This window comes from Aspergillus homomorphus (assembly GCF_003184865.1).
Source record: "Aspergillus homomorphus CBS 101889 unplaced genomic scaffold BO97scaffold_7, whole genome shotgun sequence".
Lineage (NCBI taxonomy): Eukaryota > Fungi > Ascomycota > Eurotiomycetes > Eurotiales > Aspergillaceae > Aspergillus > Aspergillus homomorphus.
Window position 1 is genome coordinate 759,815 of NW_020291893.1, and position 13,332 is coordinate 773,146.

A 13,332-nucleotide genomic window follows, 5' to 3' on the forward strand; every position below is an offset into this window, starting at 1 on the left:
TAGATGGAGGAATGGAAGATCCGAGAGTCAAGCTAGGGAGATATTGACCGTCGCAGAGCTCAAGTCATGAACTTCGCCCCGCCTGTCATGTAAGGCAACTCCTGCGATCAATGGCTGTTTTCTTTTCCAAGTCTGAGGCCATGGCTCTTATACTCGACTCAGAATGGACCAAACCCTCTTCCTTTGAAGGTTAACCTGGAGAAGTGCAGTGAAGCTGGAAGTAGGAGGGTAGTATGGAGCCTCTCTCACTGCTTGAACATAATGTGTTCCAAATTATGGTATCATTGTAGTGACGCTATGCCGTGTCGTTGGCGAGGTAGTAGAACATGTGCCGTGAAACTAGAGGTGAACCGCTTCATACCGATACTTGAGTCGGGCTTCCAATGGTCAAAGTGACGGTGTACTCGATTGATGCACGCCTCAAGTCAGTGGCATACTGCTATGAGCTCAGATACACTGTCAAGGTGGTTAGCTTGAATACAGACACAAAGTAGGTATATTCAGTGATCTCGAGCAAATATCTGTAAGCTTTCAAACCAGCAGCGGTAATTTTATCATACCCCTTCCAGCAAAATGGACTCTTATTTGAATTCCAAAGACTGCCTCAGGAATTGAATTGAAAAGGAAGGGCCGTCGCCTGTGTACGGAAGCATGCGATATCTCCCCGCATCGGCCCTTCTCCGGGACCTTCTTTCCCCTCACACTTTCCTCAACGTCATCTACACCATGGCACCCCCCTACCTTGAATATTTGCTGCCGCTGCCAGTATGCAGCAATGTGGAGTGAAGAATGGCCCTATCCACCTGTCTACCCACGACAGTGACACGTTAGCAACCCCCATTCGAGTCGTCGCGTTCGTTGGAGCCTGTATTCATCGTGACTCCACCGATCCTCATCTGGCGTCTCACAGTGGCGACAACGGAAAAAGCGTTCGGGTAATTGACAACACCGCGAGGCTCGAGCCCCCTTTCGCAGAGCGCGGGTTGCCGATATCTAACCAGCCTCGCCTCGGTTGTCCTACTCGCTTTAGAAGAGGGTTCCTTCCAGGCACAGGCAAAAAATCCGTCACTGGCAGCAGGTCAGCATCACCATGCATATCTATGCAGCGGCACCTCTGCAGTAACAGCAGCAGTGTCTGTATTCGTGGGCCAACATGAACAACTGTGCGCCTGCACGCACAGGAATACCTCTTAAGGAACTCTTCTCGATCACTGAACCATGGATGGAGCAGGTCAACCGATTCCCAATGGCGATCCACAAACCCTCCGCCCTTTCCGTCCAATGGCCCGCAATGGATCCGCTGCTTCTATCTTCATACGGTAAAGATCGAAACGGATTGTGGATATCCACGAAGAAAAAGTGGAAAAAATTCATCAGTGCCGCTATCTTAGGTTATCAGTGTGGGCGGCCTCCTTAAAATGCCCCAGGCTTCCGGGGGCTGCTCGCCTTCGTTTCGTTCTTCAGACTGCGTGTATTCTTTTCTTCTTTAGTTTAGCAATTGATTTTCTTTTCCGTCATGGACCTCCCGCTTCCCAATGATATTCTCCTCCTGGTTGGGGAGTTCGTGGAAGATCATTGGGACCGTTACAATCTGCTCTTGGTCTCTCATCGATTTCATGACTTGTTTCTACACTTGCTTTACCGAGCTGCCACTTTGAAGAGCTGCGCTCAAATTCAATCGTTCCTGGGAGCGCTGCTCCATCGCCCCGAGCTGGCTCGGGCTGTCCGCGCAGTGGACTTTCATGACTGGCAGCAGTCTCGAGCGGCCTCAGCTTCTTATCCGTTCGCCGTGACTGATTCAACACATTTCATAAACTTGGCGGAAACCCTCAGCCAGACCGAAGAAGAACAGAAACGATGGGTTCAGGACCTCTCGAATGGAGTCGCGGAAGCATGGTTCGCTCTTCTCTTGCCCTTAATAGGCAATCTGAGACATCTTCAGCTGGCGTACTCCAAGAACAACAATTACCTTGACCGTATGATGCAACGAGCCGTGAAGGGGGAGAATCCATTTCACGTTCAGCCCGCCTTCCGCATGCTGCAAAGTGTTTCCTTGAGCCATTTGCCGGACGACGAGGACAGCCGAGGGAGCTTCACGCCGTTGCAGGTCCTTCCATTCTTTCAATTGCCATCCATGCGAACCTTTTCCGCCGATTCTGTCCTCGAGTCTATGCAATTAGAGGAGAGTGAGTCGCAACTGACGGAAACCGTCAGCTCCTCGCCCATTACAGAGATCACACTCCGCACGAGTAGTGGTTCCCGGGGTATGGTGAGCTTGATCGCTGCCTGCTCTTCCCTGAAATCGTTCAAGTATCAGCACTCCGATTCGCACCTTCTGGCCGAGGGCTACCGGCCATCCTCTTTCTACCGATCGCTAGACGCGAGCAAAGGTTGTCTGCAGAGTTTGTGGCTAGATAATTGCGGCACCCACCTACCTTTCACCATCGCTGGGGCAAACGAGACACACGACGAATGGTTCGGTCCATTGACTGAGTTCACCGCGCTGAAGGATTTGCGTATTCGTCTGCCTAACCTGCTCGATGTCCGCTACCAACTCGATCCATCCTGCCCACTTATGGATATTCTTCCGGCGTCGCTGAATTCCCTTTATGTGGAAGGATGCAAAGAGAACTCGCTGGGTATGCTTGTGAGACAGCTGAAGTCGGTGCTCCAGAAGCGCAAAACACAGTTCTCGAATCTGAAGCGACTAGATATCGAGGGCTCCTTCCACGACGAGGAGGACGAAGAGGCGTCTGGCTATCAGGCGTCCGACTCAACGAATCAGAGGTTCATCCGACCACGGGTGTATGAGATGGCTGAACCGCTACGCGAGGTGTGTGCCGAGGCAGGAATTGACCTCTATCTTCGCGACCGTGACTGTCTGGACACGATGCGAGATTATTTCTGATGACGTCATCACTTTTTGATTTGCGATCGATAGACATTTCAGACTGCATTGCTTTGATCACTCAGCGATACCCGATAAATGTTCTTGCTTTTAGATTTCTCGTGTCGGTTTCCGCGCTTTAATGTTCATACAGGATTTAGCGCTATTCTGGACCATCTTGGATATATCATGATATTTTATACTGCATTAACATCGGGAGGTGAACTAACAATGCCTCGTATTTGGATATTTCTGAAACAGGAATATATGATCAGAAACCTTCATGTTGCCTCACTCGATCGGCACGATTTTTGAATAGTCTTATTCCTTTCCCTGGTCTGCTTGTCAAAGTCTATCAAGCTCGCCGAGAAGGGATTGATCATGTTGATGAGACGAGGTAGTCATGTTGTTGGCTTCTTGTTGGGAAAGCAATTTGTCGATCTCGTAGTGCAAAATTCTCCGTCTTCCCGCAGCTTGATTTATTGACATCCGCTGTCAATATGTGCGGTGAATTGAACATCACTCAGTCACCAATTAGACTCTCCTTGGGGCATCGTGCTTCACGACTGCATTGAGTCATGCGACACCCACTTCAAACTAACAAGGCATAATGTGCCAATGAGGCTCTAGATATTCACAACAGAACTAGACTACGGCGTTCTTGCTCAAATCCTCAGGTGTGTCTCTCAACGACAGTCACTGGTCAGAGGTGGATACTGGTGGAAACAGGATCTGCTTTTAAATGGGTGAGATCTGGCCTCTCACCATAGCTCTTATCCCATAGTCCAGAAATGATTATACAGAGCATCATACTAAACCTTTATCGATATATGCTAGTCCATCGGCGCGGCTATGATGCAGCAGCCTGGAGCCAGTGTGTGTTCTGGAGCCAGTGTGTGTTCTGGAACCCGATCAGGTCGGATAACCGGCACTCCACCGTCTCGAGCAAGGATGAATAAGCATCGACTCATGTTCAGGCACTGCACCTGTGGTGCCCTGTGTGCCTGGATGATGTCAAGGCTGGTAATGCTTACAATTGTCTACCCGCTGCAACAAGGCTCTTTCTCCTCGCGTGGCTTTATCTGGTCTCCATATAGGGAACCCGTTGCTTGCCACCCTCAGCTGATAGCCGATATGACGTTCCCTGCCCCTCGGAAGAGGGGGTTACAGTTCTGTGAGCTGCTTTGACATCATTGACCAATTTATGTCCAGATAAAAGAGCAGCAGCACGCGTATGATTTCCTGCGTTACATATTACTCTTTCAGGCGAGACCGTTGGAGCACTGGCCATGGTGGAGAGAAACGCACAGACCGGCAGCCCTTCCCCGGAGTTTCGGTCGAGTCATTCTAGCGCTTCTAGTACTGTCTTGCATGATGATGTCGAAAAGCAACATCTTGACCGTGAAGAGAAGGATGGGAAGGACCCGAATATTGTTGATTGGGATGGTCCAGATGATCCGGTGCGTCATATATCTACGCTTTGGCAACCTGTCATGGTCACTGACTATGGCATTCAATTACTCAGGAGTATCCTCCCAATTGGTCTAGAGTACGCAAATGGATGATCACCATCATCCTCGGTCTGATGACCGTATCAGTCACATTCGCCTCGTCTGTCTTCAGCACAGCCGCGGCAGTGACGGCTAAGCAATTTGGGGTTTCGGAGGAAGTGATGATTCTGGGCACTAGCTTGTTTGTCCTGGGATATAGCTTTGGGCCGCTGGCGTTCGGCCCTCTGTCTGAACTATACGGTCGCAAGACGCCCCTCTTCGTGGGCTTCTTCATCTTCGCCATCTTCCAGATCCCGGTGGCAGTGGCTCAGAACCTGCAGACGATCTTTGTTTGCCGGTTCTTCGGCGGGCTATTCGCCAGTGCCCCACTAGCCATCGTCGGCGGGATGCTTGCCGACTTCTTTAACCCGGTTGAACGCGGCATCGCCATGGCTGTCTTTGCGGGGAGTACCTTTGTCGGCCCCGTAGCTGGGCCCATCGTCGGTGGGTTCATCACCATGTCGTATCTGGGCTGGCGCTGGACCGAGTACATCACGGCCATCATGGCCTTCTTCTTTGGCACTGTCGGATTCTTGATGGTGCCCGAGACATTCGGCCCGGTCCTGCTGCAACGCCGTGCGCGACGCCTCCGACACGAGACGCGCAACTGGGCGCTCCACGCACGCTCGGAAGAGGAGCCGATCGACCTTAAAAACATCGCGCAGCGATACCTCGTGCGTCCGATCCTAATGCTTTTTTTCGAGCCCATTTTGCTTTTGATCACGTTGTATATGGGCTTCATTTACGGGTTCCTGTATCTGTGCTTCGAGGCCTACCCGATTGCCTTCCAGGAGATGCGCGGATGGAACGAGGGTGTTGGTGCCTTGCCATTTATCGCAGTTACCTGTGGTGTAATTGTAGGCTGTGGGATAATCATTACCTTTACCAAGACCCGGTTCCAGGCTGTCTTGCGAAGGACTGGACATATTGTCCCCGAGGAGAGGTTGATTCCCATGATGATCGGCGGGGTGTTGTTACCGGCGGGCATGTTTTGGTTTGGATGGACTTCCAATCCGGGGATCTCTTGGGTGCCCCAGGCTATTTCTGGTGGCTTTCTGGGGGCGGGCATTTTGTTGATTTTCATGCAGGTAAGTCTACCAACCCCTCCATTTGACATCATATACCATGAGTGACAGTCACTGTATCTGTCTATATGTGAGCGGTAATGATCGTGTATCATCAGCGAGCTGATCGTACGGGGAATGCTATCCAGGGCCTCAATTATATCATCGATTGTTACGGCGTCAACTCCAACTCGGCCATTGCAGCGAACTGCTTCTTCCGGTCCGCATTGGGAGCAGGGTTCCCCATGTTTGCGTTGCCCATGGTATGTCTTCTTGTGGCGATACTTACGATGGATAGCTGATTCGATGCAATGATTAGTTCCATAACCTGGGAGTTAATTGGGCAATGACTCTTCTGGGATGCTTGACTGCGATCTTGTTCCCAGTGCCGATCTTGTTCTATATCTTCGGAAAGCGAATTAGGTCGTGGAGTCGATTTAGTCCGAGTGAGGAGTAAGCGGGGGCTTTTGATTTTTTGATTGTATAGTAGGACTCAGGTTAAAGAATTCTTGTACATACATAGGTAGCAGGATCTTATTGACACACAAAATACGAGGTATACGGGATACGATGGAACTCGAGGCACCTCTGAGAGGCGTGGAAAAGGTGATATTCATGGCTATCGAGGAACTCAGAGAAACGAGGCTATCAACATGGCAACGAGGGCGGTGAGCAGACCTCTGAGAGGCCTCAGGCTCGTCAAGATAAGAGTCCTGCCGGATAAACATCGCTCCGTATGTTATCTTCGGTGCCGACAACAACAATAAATCCGCTTCACCTCCATTCTTCAGCTGTGACTGAACAACAGTCATCGGCGATGGTCGCCACCACATCATCAACTGCCCGGCCAACTTCGGCCGCCGGACTTGGTGAGGAAGAGAATCATGTAGATGAAACTACGGCTCTTCTGGCTTCCAGCAAGCGTACTGATGCCGATCCTGTCACACACGGCTCGGATGCCTCGGACGCTTTGGCAGCGTCAGATGACGAGGAGGACAAACCTCTGCCCAAGGTTCAAATTCTGCTGCTTTGCTATGCACGGGTGGTGGAGCCCCTCGCTTTCTTCTCCATCTTTCCCTATATTAGCCAGATGGTCCAAGACAACGGGGGCGTGAAGGACTCCGACGTCGGCTTCTACAGTGGGCTCATCGAGTCACTGTTCTCGCTGACGCAGGCCATCGTCATGATCTTTTGGGGTCACGCAGCCGACCGCATCGGGCGGAAACCGGTGCTGGTTTTCTCGTTGTTTGGCGTGACCGTGGCGACGGGCCTCTTCGGGCTGGCCAAGACCATCCCGCAGATGATTCTGTTCCGGTGTCTGGCGGGCGTTTTTGCGGGCACCATTGTCACCATCCGCACCATGGTGGCCGAGCACAGCACGAGCAAGACCCAGGCCCGCGCCTTCAGTTGGTTCGCCTTCAGCGGGAACCTAGGCATCTTCCTGGGCCCTTTGCTGGGGGGCAGCCTGGCCGATCCGGTCCACCAGTACCCTGGGGTCTTTGGCTCTGTCCGTTTCTTCGCAGACTATCCCTACGCGCTGTCCAGTCTGGTGGTTGCGATGGTCGGCGCGACTGCTGCGTTCTCTAGCGCCTTCTTCGTGCAAGAGACCTTGAAGAAGGAGCCCGCTGCTGCATTGGAGCAGGAGGGCGAGGAGGCAGCAACACCCGGCGCGCCGATCGCGAGCGGCGACCTCTCGACATGGGAGTTGCTGAAGTCCCCCGGAGTGGGGATGGTCATCTATACCTATGCGCATATCATGGTCCTCGCTTTCGCGTACACGGCCATCATCCCGGTCTTTTGGTTCACCCCGCCGCACCTCGGGGGCTACGGCTTCACAACCCGACAAATGTCGCTACTGATGGGTCTTAATGGCGCTGCCCAAGCGACGTGGCTCCTTTTGATCTTCCCACCCCTGCAGAAGCGCATCGGGACCAACGGGGTGATCCGCCTGTGCGCCTATGCCTATCCGTGGTTCTTCCTGTCCTGCCCAGCGGGCAATCTTCTCCTAAGAATAGGCACCGAGACCTCCATCAAGGTGTTCTGGGTCTTGCTGCCGATCGCCCTGGCCGTCGGGTGCGGCGTCAGCATGAGTTTCACGGCAATCCAGCTCGCGCTCAATGACATCGCCCCGTCGCTCAACGTCTTGGGCACGCTGAACGCGCTGGCTTTGACCGGGGTGAGCGGGCTCAGGGCGTTCTGCCCTGCTGTGTTTGCGAGTTTGTTCGCCCTTGGGGCGGTATCGCAGCTGGCCGGGGGCTACGCTATTTGGGTTCTGATGATTCTGCTTGCATTTGCGTTGCCTGTAGCCGCGCGACGTCTGCCTGAGTCGCAGGAAGTACGCAAGCGTCAGAATGTGCGGGACAGGTGATGCACTCTTCTGAGGGTATGGAATATAGTATGTTATAGACTGGATGGGTATCTTTGATCCGTTATCCTGAGATGAAGACTTTAATATGACGAGCATTTAGACGGGGCTCTATATTATCACAACCTCATTGCTCAGATAAAAGGCATTGCGTTAGCTGAAATGACAGGTCCGACTAAGCCTCCTTTGAGGCTGAAGGGATCATGTGACCAGGGCTAGACATGAATCACGCCAACAACAATCTATCACGACTAGCAGACTCCTTCACAGGGAACCGAACCCATCACAAGCCGGCCATCCTTCGTGTAATCCAAGCGTAAAGTATATACTAGATTGAGTGGATCCCTCACTCAACCTAGATCAGCCATGCACCCACAGCGGATTCAATCCTCAGGACCTGGACCCTGAATCATCTGAGGTCTTCGTCTTTCTAATACGTAGAAAGTTTAACGAAAATGTCGTTGACACCAATACTTCTAGTAAAATATCAGATAGCTTGACCCCCTAATCTTGCAGGACTCTGGCCCCCAAATCCCCCCCACTCCGCCCGGGCTTGTCAATGGAGCCAAGCGCGCCGGGTGTCTCACTTGGTAGCTTGGCAGACTCTGAGCTAGACTGTGTTCAGGCAGGCCAGGGGCTAAGGGCCACATGGCAGGACAACGCCGCGTAGGGAGGAGGAGATTTGGTGTAGCATAATGCACGATGTTATAGGGTCGGGGGGATGTGCGCAGACCCTCAGACCCTTATTATGTGCTCCGCCTCCCTGGTCCCGGGGTTGGAGGTAGTAGAATAAAAACTTCCGCTTTTCGTTTGCAGTTTTGATGATCCTTCTGATTGAGAGTTAATGATTGATTCCCCTTCTACCCTTGTGTATGCTTTAGGGTTTCTTGCTTTATATCCTAATATACCCCCATCTTCAACAAAGATTATATTGTCTTTATTCCCAAGTGACGACACGACATATACCCATGCATTAAGCTTGAGCCCAAAAGCTCAACCAATCCTCCGCGCGGTCCCCGATCCTTGTGGGCCCTGAAGCCCTAACTTCCCCTCCACCACCACCACCTTCACCCCATCCCATCTTATCCCCTTCCACTCACCCACCTCCCGGTCAAAAATGAACCCAACAAGCACAGACGGCAACTGCGGTGCCAACTCCGAGACAAATGCCACATGCCTAAATTCAAACTACGGCAACTGCTGCTCCGCCAAGGGCTACTGCGGATCCACGTCCGCCTACTGCGGCGACGGCTGCAACGCGCACTTCGGAACATGCACTTCCCAACCCAACAACACCAACACCAACACCAACGCCCCTACAACGCAGCAGCAACCTGTCAGCACCGATGGCAACTGCGGCCCTAACTCCTCCACCAAAAACGCCACCTGCCTGACCTCCCCCTACGGCGACTGCTGCTCCGCCAAGGGCTACTGCGGATCTACGTCCGCCTACTGTGGCGACGGCTGCAACGCACTCTTCGGGACGTGCGACGACCCGACGACGCAGACGGTCAGCACGAGCGGGTCCTGCGGCGGCACGGCAAACAGCAACGTGACGTGTCTTGGGAGTGAATTTGGGGATTGTTGCTCGAAACTCGGGTATTGTGGGCGGAATGATGCGTATTGTGGGGTGGGGTGTCAGGTTGGGTTTGGGGTTTGTGATCGTTCTGGGACGGGGACCGCCACACGGACCGCGACAGGGACCGCGACGGCTACGGCTACGGCCTCGCAGCGGGCTTCGACGGACGGGGCCTGCGGCGTCGGGGTTACGTGCGTTGGGAGTGAGTGGGGGGATTGTTGCTCTGGGCATGGGTGGTGCGGTGGGAATGGGACCTATTGTGGTGCTGGGTGTCAGGCTGAGTTCGGGGTTTGTGATGGTGATCTTTCTTCGGGCGAGGGGGGGCTGGGGAAGGGCGCGATTGCAGGAATCAGCGTTGGTGCGGCCGTCGCGGCTTGTATCGTGCTGGCGTTGATTGGGTTCTGGCTGTTTAGGCGTAGGAAGAGTCGTGCTCCAGGGATGATTGATGGGTCCTCGGGGCTGCAAGAGCCTAAGATGCCCCCGGAGATAATGCCTGCGCAGTCGTCGGAGCAGGCGGCTAAGCTGTATCCCTACCCCGTTGAGGCCATGGGGCAGCCTGCTAAATCCCTTGTTGAGATTGGGCAGACTCATGTCATGGGTGAGCTGGATGGGAGGTCCGTTCTTGAGCCGGTCGAGTTACCGGCTCATCGTTGATGGTTTGTTACGGGTATTGGATATATCTGTTGAGGGCGTTGGCTATCATATTTGAACTGGTTATGCTTGATTATTGAATTTGGGCTGGCTGCGAGAGCGAGCTCAACTGTATTGGATGTGGTTACAGGCGTTATGCGGCAAAAAGGGGGCATACCGTAATCGAGGCTTGATTTTTAAACCTTGTCTCACTGTTTTGATATGGAAAGCCCTAGCAGCTTGGGTTGCCACACAGGCTGGAATGAGGTTATAGTGAAACAGGACATGGCTCACTGGATGGAGATAGTCCTAACATCGTTCTCTGAGAACATACACGCTACAGGACTGTCCTTATGGCGCCTTCACTTAGATGTGACCTATGCAAACTCATCTAGCATGGGATTCCCGCTTCGCCGTGCGGCGTTCAGCATTCTGGCTAAGTCTGCATTGACGCGATGGTTTACAAGACACAATTGAAAGCCAATGGCTGAAGACTATATTGCCGCTTGACGACTTACGTTTGGCGGTTATTTCCACAAAGGAGTAATGAAACTCATGACAGACTAAGGATATTATATAGGGTAGTATACCGCTCACCTCCATGAGGATTGGTGACGCTGTTGTGGTTGACGACCATTGACTCAACTAGCACAATTTATAAGGGCATGTCCACCAGCAAAATGACTAGCATATCCGAGAGGCATACCACCATCCTCACTGTCGGGATCACTAGCACCATCATCACCCAGTCTACGACCACCATTCCTGCTGCAGATGGCGGCAGACCCTGCATAACCCGGCATCCACTCGAGCAAAAACCTGATATTGACGCCCTCAAGCGAGCCCGCCGACCAAACGGGCGACTCCGGCGTCACCGCGCGAAGCCACTGATGGAGGAGCAGGCTGTCCTTGTCAACGCTGAAGGTCTTGCGGCCCTCGAACTCATACCGCAGAATCAGTCTCACGGGAAATGGCGCCCCCTTCCATTCCCCCTCGAGGAACACATGCTCCCGAAACAGCTGCACGCGATCGCCCGCGCTGATGCAGCCATCCAGGTCCTTCACGCCCGCAAACACCTCCCGCACCATCGGGAACCCCGCATGCGCCAGCATCCACAGGCTCTCCACCTCCCAGTCCTCCCCCGGCAGCATCATGTTCTCGGGAATCGTCCACTCGACTCGCGACCCGAGGAGCTCGGCGCCGACGGCAAAGAGACCGCACAGGTTATGCGAGAACTTCTCGTACGCGCCCATCGCGCTGTATTTTGGGTACTTGGTGATATGTGGGACGGTAAACGTCCATCCCTTTGGAAGGGCAAGACAGTGAATGGGGGGTCGAGGACTCATTGCTGATTGGGGATTGTTTTGGGATGCGGACCAGGTTATAAGATCAGCTTTTTCTTGGGCAGGGTTGGCTGGGCCCTGTCACAGGGACTGGACCGGTCTTTGACCTGGTGTGACCGTGGATCAAAAATGATTTGTGCCTCTTTATAGCTATGTTGAATGTCAAGGCGAGGAGCAGGAAAGCTCCGCTAAACTGTCTTCTACGTTGAAAGGTACCTACAATGGTTTGCCATAGCAAGGGCTTGACCCTGGCCTTGAATGGAGGTCTTCCTTCGTTTAGTGCTCCGGATATAAGTTCTTGCTGATGGTATCGAAGAAAAACATCTTGGCCTTTCTGCCTGCGCCTTTCTGTACAGACCTGGAAGCTTCAACTGCGCTACTCTGCGCTAAATCTTTGCGCAGAAAGGGGGAGTTAGCGTACGGTAAGGCATTCACATCGGGGCTGTGTAGAGAAGTCCACTGGGTTCATTGAAGGTCGACTTTTGCGGGGTGATAGGTACCTCAAGACATAATGGAAGAACCGGTCCCCCCGACACTATACCAGAGGTGCTGACGTTTGGCATGAAAGGGTTGTTTGCTGAACTCGGTATGATGTGATTGTTTGTGTTTGGGGAACAAAGACAAGGTTGAACAAAACGCATATGGCGCTAGTATTTCATTTTTTAATTTTACCGATTAGATAGATTGGGCTTTGCTTGTAGACTCTTCGATTTGCCCGTAGCCTTCTTCAAACACCTGGTTCTGTCCCCATCCAGATCACCGATCAATCGATGCTCTCACACAACCAAAATTGCGAACTACAGCCCACGAACGAACCCGTCAACCAACCTCTCAACCTCGGCCGGGGCTTCGGTGGGCGGAAAGTGATTTACCCCCGGTAAGACCTCCAGGCGACAGGACGGCATCGCGTGCACGACGGGCCGCGCACAGCATGCGACCGGGGACGCCCGATCCTCTCCTCCTTGCACCACCAAGGCCGGAACCGCGAGTGCCGAGTAGCGGTCGCCGATTGCAAACGTTAGCAGGGCCGATGCGTTGTGTCGAAGGGCGTAGGCCGGCCACTTTGCGGCCTCGTGGGCAGTTGCGGCGTCCAGACCCATACCGGTGAAGAGGGCGACGCAATGGCTGGGAGTATCGATACCCGCAAGCACCGCCTCCAGCGGCAGGTGGGTAGCTAGGTGTTGGCCGTCGAAGTGTACGGCGGTGTAGACGATGCCTTGGACGTGGTCGGGGTGGGTGAGGGCGTACTCCGCCGCAATGTTGCCGCCCATCGAGTGCGTCACGAGCACGACTCGATCAAGGGCAAGGTGTTGAAGCACAGCATGTAGGTCGGCTGCGTGGCGGGCAATGCTGTATGCGTCGGCGGGAGTGGGCTTCGAGGACCGTCCGTATCCTCGGGAGTCGTAGGCGACGCAGCGGTACCGGGATGCCAGTCGGTCGATCAAGGGTTCCCAAATGTGGGTTACCCCAAAGTATCCCGATACAAAGACTAGTGTGGTGTCGCCGGTGGTGCCATGCTGCTGGAAGTAGATCTCCTCCTGGTCGTCGGTGGTGGTGAAAGTCATTGGGGGTAGAGGTGGGGATGGGTAAGAGGATGGAATATGCTGTTGCAGGCTTATGGTCTAGACATAGGCGCAAGGGCTAGGTCGACTTGAGTTAAAGACTCTTTGAAAAAGCCATTCTCTCGGCCATCCCGCCAGGAATCCCACCTCAAATTGGTTAGCTTCATGAAGTAAGTCAAATAAGTAAGCATTATTAGTTATTTGAAGTTAGTAATAAGCATGGCTCGGAGCGAAGGTCACGGCACGGGTCGGGTAGAGTACATACTTTCCTAATCCAGTAATCACGGCTTCCGCTCCGAGCACCACCCAAGTCACGTGCTGACGTCCTTCCTTCCCGGCCCGATCTTGCTCA

The 13,332-nt window shown here is 53.3% G+C and overlaps 6 protein-coding genes across 6 annotated transcripts; 4 read left to right on the forward strand and 2 right to left on the reverse strand.

The window, feature by feature from the left end:
• Positions 1 to 1,516: 1,516 nt before the first annotated feature.
• Positions 1,517 to 2,908, forward strand: BO97DRAFT_468901 (uncharacterized protein; the record flags this gene model as incomplete). The annotated part of the gene is made up of 1 exon (XM_025699790.1): positions 1,517 to 2,908. The coding sequence occupies one exon, from the start codon at positions 1,517 to 1,519 to the stop codon at positions 2,906 to 2,908; it is 1,392 nt and encodes a 463-aa protein (XP_025554147.1).
• Positions 2,909 to 3,954: 1,046 nt separating this feature from the next.
• BO97DRAFT_364506 (MFS transporter) lies at positions 3,955 to 6,120 on the forward strand. Its single transcript, XM_025692544.1, has 4 exons — positions 3,955 to 4,347; positions 4,413 to 5,525; positions 5,651 to 5,764; positions 5,821 to 6,120. Exons 1-4 carry the CDS (start codon positions 4,177 to 4,179, stop codon positions 5,956 to 5,958), a joined length of 1,536 nt encoding a protein of 511 aa, XP_025554148.1. The 5' UTR covers positions 3,955 to 4,176; the 3' UTR covers positions 5,959 to 6,120.
• Positions 6,121 to 6,292: 172 nt separating this feature from the next.
• On the forward strand, positions 6,293 to 7,974 carry BO97DRAFT_404011 (MFS transporter). Its single transcript, XM_025694862.1, has one exon. The coding sequence runs from the start codon at positions 6,319 to 6,321 to the stop codon at positions 7,867 to 7,869; it is 1,551 nt and encodes a 516-aa protein (XP_025554149.1). The 5' UTR covers positions 6,293 to 6,318; the 3' UTR covers positions 7,870 to 7,974.
• An 825-nt stretch (positions 7,975 to 8,799) lies between these two features.
• BO97DRAFT_476379 (uncharacterized protein) lies at positions 8,800 to 10,099 on the forward strand (the record flags this gene model as incomplete). Its single annotated transcript, XM_025700475.1, has 1 exon — positions 8,800 to 10,099. Exon 1 carries the CDS (start codon positions 8,984 to 8,986, stop codon positions 10,097 to 10,099), a length of 1,116 nt encoding a protein of 371 aa, XP_025554150.1. The 5' UTR covers positions 8,800 to 8,983.
• A 353-nt stretch (positions 10,100 to 10,452) lies between these two features.
• BO97DRAFT_412273 (uncharacterized protein) lies at positions 10,453 to 11,421 on the reverse strand (the record flags this gene model as incomplete). Its single annotated transcript, XM_025696231.1, has 4 exons — positions 10,453 to 10,517; positions 10,594 to 10,638; positions 10,673 to 10,720; positions 10,782 to 11,421. The coding sequence occupies 4 exons, from the start codon at positions 11,419 to 11,421 to the stop codon at positions 10,453 to 10,455; spliced, it is 798 nt and encodes a 265-aa protein (XP_025554151.1).
• Positions 11,422 to 12,215: 794 nt separating this feature from the next.
• Positions 12,216 to 12,983, reverse strand: BO97DRAFT_441466 (alpha/beta fold hydrolase; the record flags this gene model as incomplete). The annotated part of the gene is made up of 1 exon (XM_025698173.1): positions 12,216 to 12,983. The coding sequence occupies one exon, from the start codon at positions 12,981 to 12,983 to the stop codon at positions 12,216 to 12,218; it is 768 nt and encodes a 255-aa protein (XP_025554152.1).
• Positions 12,984 to 13,332: the final 349 nt, after the last annotated feature.